Source organism: Emydura macquarii, unplaced genomic scaffold, assembly GCF_026122565.2.
Source record: "Emydura macquarii macquarii isolate MOO-44397 ecotype Brisbane River unplaced genomic scaffold, CSIRO-AGI_Emac_v2 contig_499, whole genome shotgun sequence".
In the NCBI taxonomy this organism is placed as follows: domain Eukaryota; kingdom Metazoa; phylum Chordata; order Testudines; family Chelidae; genus Emydura; species Emydura macquarii.
Window position 1 is genome coordinate 8566299 of NW_027130636.1, and position 7320 is coordinate 8573618.

The window sequence follows — 7320 nt, forward strand, 5'->3', positions numbered from 1 at the left end:
TGAGAAAGCCACAGGGTCTGGATTCTTCCCTTTCATCAGATCTGTATATGTTATTGAGCTCATAACAGTATAGCTGCTTCTCTACCTGATTTGTACACTCATAAACAGGGACTACCTTCTACTGAGCCAAGGATCTTTTATATTAGTCATAATCCTTTTAAATCATTAAAAAAAGCAGATTAAACGCATGAAGTGTATTATAAATGTGCTAAAACCAACATAAATGCAGCTAATTCATTGTAAGTCACAGCCTGCATGACTGGTGCACCCTCAACTTCTTCTGAAGTCGAGAGGAGTTTGGGGGTGCACAGAGTGCACGATAGGGCCCTTTAATGATATCAGAGCAAAACAATTCTTGAGCCAGTCCCAACAATCCAGGAGCAAGGCAGCCATCCACAGTGCTCTCTTGGCAGCCAAAGCCATGGGGCTGGGAGTGATGGCAAAAAAGTAAGTTCTTCCGTTGCTAAAGAGGAAGACTATAGAAGGAGGAAAAACAGTAGGAGTCTCTTGGGGAGGAAGAGGATAAAGCGTAGTTTCCTCCAAAGAGTGAAGAATTGGTGGCCCTTAGGGTAATCCTTGCACTTTTTCTGTCAAGCCGCAAGGTTGGCATTGGGAAGCCTCTCTCACAAGGACTACAGTGAAAGCAGAGCCAGACTGTTTATTACAATAAACTACTCCCAATCAGCATTTTTTACTAAACTGATATTGCTCCTAGTGTTTGTTGTGTAGATATTTACAGAAGTGACTGGAATATTGAGCTGATCAGATTTCTGTCATACAGATCACAGTGGGTAACAAGTCTTGTAATGTACTGCTGGTCAGCCAGCTGAACTAAAACATGTTTCACTGTATTTAAGTGACCACTCAAAGGGACAGCAAAATTTGGTTGCTTAATGTAAGTGATTGCTAATAAAGGTGGAGCTGTATTCTACCCAGTACCTTTGGAGATGCTGTGAAGTGGTCTCTTCAGACAAGATATTATCTGTTATGGATGGTTTCTTGCACAGGTGTCTGTATTTGCACTATAAATTTATGTAAAAGACCCTTCATCTGAAATAATCTAAACCATAAGTACATCCTGTACAGAGGATAGTCAACAAACCAGAAGAATAGACAATATACTCGTGCTCAATTGACATTGCCATGTGCATTTTTGCAGTAAAATACATTCATGTTTTATCTCTGCTACATTGATATTAAGAGAATACAGATGAAAGTTTCTAAATTCTAAGAAGTTTGAAGTACTTATGACAATCACCCACCAATGAACATCAACGCTTCTCGTTTTGTATTTTTAAGTACACAATTCTGTGCTATCAGCAGAACGTTCACATGTGAAGACTGTATTCCTCCCTATTTTCTTTGTTCATTTTACAGTGCATTTCACCAGTTTTTACAACAATATTTATCTGTACAGTTTCACTGTTTACAATAATATATTGCCAAAGTTAAACAGTTTGACACTATAATTCCAATCATCGTTGTTTAAGATTGCAAGCAGGAATGCTGGTAACTCTTTACAAATAATAAACTAGGTTCCTAGAAATTTGTCTCCTCTTATTTCTTTACCGATCTCAGCATTTCTAGGAACAAGAACTTTTATACACAGTGAACCTGAGAATACAAATTATTTATATCTTATGAAATGCATTTCACACAACTGTAAAATGTGACCAACACTGACTGATGCCGGTAGTACCATCCTTTCATTTAGGGTTTCATCCACTTCCATGTATTCTTTCTAATGACAATATTTCTTAAAATGGTTACTCCCTTGAAGGCTTTATAAGCTGCATGACGTATTTAAACTCTCCCTTTCAGAAATTTGTAATCATGTGAAAAAGGTCTTTTTGCTTAACTGTATTCATTGCCCTTCTTTAAAAAAAAAAAAAAAAAAAAAAGCCCTCTATTTAAATGGTTTTGAAATTCTCCACTATTTCATTCTCATAAACCTCTAGTTTTACTTTAAAATCCACCTTTGATAAAGAAAAAGGTCACATTTGTACAAACAAAAAGTTCAGCCTTCTCCAGGTGTATGTCAAATAATGATAAAACTACACATAAGATATTCTGCAGCTCAGAAATGAACTACAAACTGCAGTCTTGCTGAGATGTCGCTGTAGGTTGGCTTTGGCATGTGTGCATCCATGTCTTATGCTTTGTCTGAACTAGGAAGCTCCCACAAGTGAGCAAGAAAGCTCTCGGATATGTGTCACAAGTTTGTGAATCAGAACTTAGGCAAAGCTTTAAAAACACAAACTAAATGCAAGTCTCAGCAGATATTTTCCCCCAGGTTTTTAAAAACTAAACCAGATTTTTAAATATTATTTATGTTTTAGATATTTTCTGAAAAGGAAAGAAAACTCCTCTGTATTTGCCCAAAAAAACCCGCAACAAACAGTTTGTATTCTACATACAATATGTAGCAGGAATAAGCTCTGAAGTATCTGGCTGGGGTTACTTGTGTGTTTCAAACACCTGAGAAAGGTCATTTTACTTGCATTTTAATTTTTAACTGACAAATGCTTTTTAGGTTGTTTTTCATCCAAAAAAAAAGATTAGAAAAAAATCAATTCTTGTCTTTTGTAACCTTGTGACACTTTATAGCTTTGAAACCAAACTCATAGGATATTGACTATCCTGAATTCTGACCGAAATCCCCTAGATCATTGCAACTGTACAATAATGACAGAAAAAACCAGACAGTGATTATCTGATATCTCAGAGCCTTTGAATTAAAATTAACACATTAAAAATATTTGAACTGCAGAGAATCAAGTAAAACCTTGGATATCAGGAGACTTCACAATTGCTAAGAAGGGTTAGGTATGGCAGATCTGGGGAGGTCCTCCTCCTGAAGAAATCTAAGGTCTGACTTTTCACCACTCCCTGACTTTTAACTCACTTCCTTAAAACAAAACAAAACAAAAAACCCCCACCAAACCTCAAACCTACAAGAAATGTTTTTTCCTCCTCCTCACCCCAGAACAGACTACCTTCCCTGTGCAATAAACACCAACTTAATTGCGCTGGGGAACTGTGAAGGAGAGAGGAAAAATCACACCATTATTTGGATGGCTCACTGCTGAATTGGAGGGTTCATTTCCTAGAAATCTGATGGAGACGCCCTGGAGTGTTGTACAGAAGGGGGGATCGCCTTCAATTTGAACTTGCCCTACTGCCTGCCCAATACTTCAGGAGCTGGTGCCCAGCAGTTTGCATGCTCCACAAAGCACCATCCTGCCTCAGTACCACCTTCCAGCCAGCCACCGACCGTGACAAAGCGGAGTCTCTTTGTGCAAGGGGCAGGGAGGCTGGGGAGCCGGGTTGCTAGCAGAGGTTGCCCTCTACGGGCGAGCCATTGCAGAGCGATGCCTGGCGTTCCGGAGGAAGGGTCCGGGGTGGAGAGGCTCACCTGAGATCTCCGCCTGGGGTACCCCGGTCAGGCTGAATCCTTTGGTCGCATAAAACTGCCGGACCTCGGCGCAGCTCTTCGCTTTGCTGCCACTGTCGCCCCGAGCCGAGGAGGACGCGACCCACAGCAGCCAAAATCCCCACGGGAAGAAATGCATCCTTCTCCGCCGAGCCCCGCGAGCCTGCAGCGCAAAGGGCGAGCCCAAGGTCCCGCCGACGCTCCCTCGCTACAAAGCGGACTCTCTGCCGACACGGCGCACGGCACTGGGGGGGGGTGGAAGCTCAGTCCCACCTTCCCCCTAGCATCCCTGCCTCCCAGCCAGCCCCCCTCAACACCACGCCGGGGAAATCGGCTGGCAAGGCCGGGGGAGGGTTAAAAAAATCCCCACCCCACAGGCAAAAATCAACGGGACCGAGGCAGGGAGACGCAAGGTCTGCGGAGAGCGCCCGTGACTTCAAACAGCTCTGGGAAGAAGAGTGGGAGGAAGGGGGGGCGGGTTGGATCTTCTGGGGCTGACTTCACAGGGCTGCTGCTGCCGCCGCCACTCCGGACCGAGGCGCTCCCGGGCACGGGGGCTGTGGCGGGGGAGGAGAGAGGCAGATCCCTCAGGGGTCTTTAAAGGCTCGGCTTAGCCGCGCAGAGGGCGCATCCCCGCGAGGCGCTGCCGGCGGGAGGTGAGGGCACGACACTAGCTGCCGCTGTGCGAATCAATCCCAGCCGGGCCGTGCAAAGTTCGCTGGTTGGAGCATCAGCAGCGCGCGCGCAGGGCGGACGAGCGCGCGTGTCCCCGGCAGCGGCAGCGCACCACCTGCAAAGAGGGCGGGGGCAGGGGAGGCTCCTCCGAGTCCTCCTCGGCAAGGCAGGGCTTCCCCCGCCGGACGTGGCATCATGCAGCCCCTGCGCCAATCAAGGGCGGGGAGCGGCCCTCCCCCTGCCTTGCCTTGGCCCCGGGCTCCGCCCCCGCCCCGCTGCGGGGATGCTCCTTTAAACGCAGGGGTTGCCGCACCACCACCTGCTCATTGGTGCCAGGCAGCGGGTCATCAGAGCGCGAGGGCAGCCTGCGCCCGTGCCATGTTCAGCAACCGCCTGCTGATGCCGAGCGCAGGGCGAAGCCGCGCAGCCTCTGCAGCCTGGCCTCCCTCGGCAAAAAGCCGGGTCGGCCCAGCCTGCGCTCCGTGCCCTCCAGCCCCTTGCACGGGCAGGAGCAGTCCGCAAAACGTGAGGCAAAGCCAGGCATGCACGCTGCACCCTGCGCTCCCTGCTGGCTCCCGGGAGGGAGCTAGCCCAGGCTCAACCGTGCGAGGACATTAACCTGGCTCCTCCTGATATTTTGAAACCCAGTGAGGGCCTGGGAGCTAACAACCCTGCCCTTGTTAAGCAAGAAGGGGGGGAGGCCAGGAATGCCCAAGTAGAGGGTCTCCACTTCCCTGTTTGCTTCCCCCAGCTTTAAGTTGGGGCACTTTGCCCCTTGAAGCATGCACCTGTCAGCCAGATACTGGGGGACGGCTCACCAGCCAGTAGCCCCAGTGCTTAATGGGCACCAGGGCTGAGACCCAGCCCCTCTAAGCTTGGCCGTTCATAGCTTCAGTGCTTGCCTGTCAGTTATGAAAGTTTAAAAAAAATTGCTTGAGCCCCAGCCCTCTTTCATTACAAATTAAGCACTGATTAGAGGGACCCACTTTATAATGTCTGCTGAGATGAGTAAGATATAAATTAGTGACTCTCAGGTGAAAGGCACTATAGCTCATTAGCAGTAGCCAGAGGCACCCAGTCCTCTTAGCTGTTAGTGTGTTACACCTCTGAGAATCAGGCTTTGCTGTTTGACCTTTTTGGGGCTTTACACAGGCAGGATTTCAACTCTGGAAACATAAGAAACTCTCTCACTCATGGTCTCAAACAGAGGGTCTGCCACACTGTGTTTCTGAAGGAACCAGTCCCATTAACCAAAATATAAACACTAAAAATGCAGCAGTAAAACACACATTAAACACATGTACATTTACTTCTAAATATGTTTCACAGGATAGAATCATTTCAGCAGTTACACCATCATTCTTACACTAACTTTCTGCATCAGCAGGTTTTTGAACCCAACATCTTCAGATTTGCAATACACAGACCACTTCTAATGAAGCTGTAGGAGTAACTAGCAAGAAGTAAAGCAGAAAGCCATTGGCTGGAGAGAATTTTGACTTTTGATTGGAACTTTGGACTTTGGGATTCTTTGTTTCCCATCCTGGCTCTGTGAACAGGTAGAGGTCTAGCGGTTACGGACAACTAAGACAAAGATAACAAAACCTGTAGCAACATGCACTCTCTCGATTCACTCTGCTATTTCCTGTGTAAAAGATCAGAGTACAAAAGCCCAATGCATATTACCTTGTAATTGAAGCACTAGATTGGTCTAAGGAGATACTGGTTTAATTACCAGTTGTCACAGGCTTCCTGTGTCACCTTGGTCAGATCACTTACTCTCTGTGATATAGTTACCCATCTATAAAATGGGGATAATACTTTACTTATCTTTCCATGCTGTTGTGAGAATATATTAATTAACACATACATAAAGTGAAGTGTTTAGATACTAACGATGAGGGCCATATAAATAGACAGATGCACTTTTTATTATAAGATCTTCAAGGCAAGAGCTATCTAACTTTACATAATGTACTACATTGAGAAAACATATTTAAATACATAAAAATGATAAGGGATTGTATGGGTTTTCATGGATAACATTTGAAGATGCACCAAGAATTTGGGATAGGCACATTGTAAACAATTTGAAATAAACACATCTTCAAAACATTATGGAAATGTACTTTACTGTATCTTGCAAAATATACTGGAAATTAACTTCTTCCCTGTGTCTATCTGAGAGTCAGAGTCAATTTGTGAACACTGATTCTTTCAACATTTTGAATTAAACAAGTAGATAGAGTTAGTGAAGTAATGTGGAAAAGGAAAACAGCAGTTACCCCGTTTGTAGGTTCCAGAAACTTGCAGTCACTTAAGGAAAATAGTGATTTAGAGCAGGTGGGGGGAGAGAAATAGAACCAGAAGAGCAAAGAAAAAGACTAGAGTAAAACATAAGATGAGTAGACAGAATAGAGAGAGAAAAGAACAGAGAGCACCAACAACATAGGGAAAGAGAGAGACAGACAATCCATTCTGGCACAGATGGACTTGTCAGTCACAGACAAAGTGCTGCCTCCTGAAAAGCAGATTCAGGCATTGAGAAGTGGCAGGTTGATATAGAAAGGTCAACTCAACTGGCACAAAATAAGAACAAAAATGAAAAAAAAAAAAAGTTGAAAAGGAAAAGAGAAAAGGGTTTATAGCTCCTTGGCATTAAATGTTTGGAAACTTCATCTATTTTTACAAAAGTTTACATAGGAATATACTTTGAGACACATTGGGCCTGATTCTTCTCTTCAACTGATGCAAATCAGGAACAACCACACAGACATCAGTGGAGTTACCTGGACCAGATTCTCAGCTGGTGCAAAAATGGAGCTACACTGAGTTACAGCAGCCAAGTATCTGACCCAAAAAGTGTAATTTCCATGTGAGAAGAGAATCAGATGATCTTGCTCCATGTTAAGCCTGATTAACTGCTGCCCTACACTTGTGTAACCATTTACAGCAATATAAAGCGAATGTAAAATGCCAACACTCTGGTTTGTTAGTGTTTTATACCCACTTTTCACTAGTGTAAATGACTGAACAAGATACAAAATAGAACGTCAGGCACCTCGGATTTAAAATCTTAGTCAAAGTCAGGAGCTTCCTTTAGTATCTTTTCTTCCTGTTTCTCTTCTCCTAGGCCATGTCCAACTTCGATACTAAACCATGAAAGCCCTCCAAGCTGACTTATGCACAGCAGGAGCTGAACATGTGTCTTG

At 44.7% G+C, this 7320-nt stretch overlaps 1 protein-coding gene across 1 annotated transcript in view; it reads right to left on the reverse strand.

Annotated features, from left to right (window-relative positions):
* GPC1 (glypican 1) overlaps positions 1-4680 on the reverse strand; it is a 285536-nt gene extending 280856 nt beyond the window's left edge. The window contains exon 1 of the mRNA XM_067538898.1: positions 3416-4680. Coding sequence (XP_067394999.1) covers positions 3416-3572 — 157 coding nt within the window. The 5' untranslated portion in view covers positions 3573-4680. The remainder of the gene's footprint in view (positions 1-3415) is intronic.
* Positions 4681-7320: the final 2640 nt, after the last annotated feature.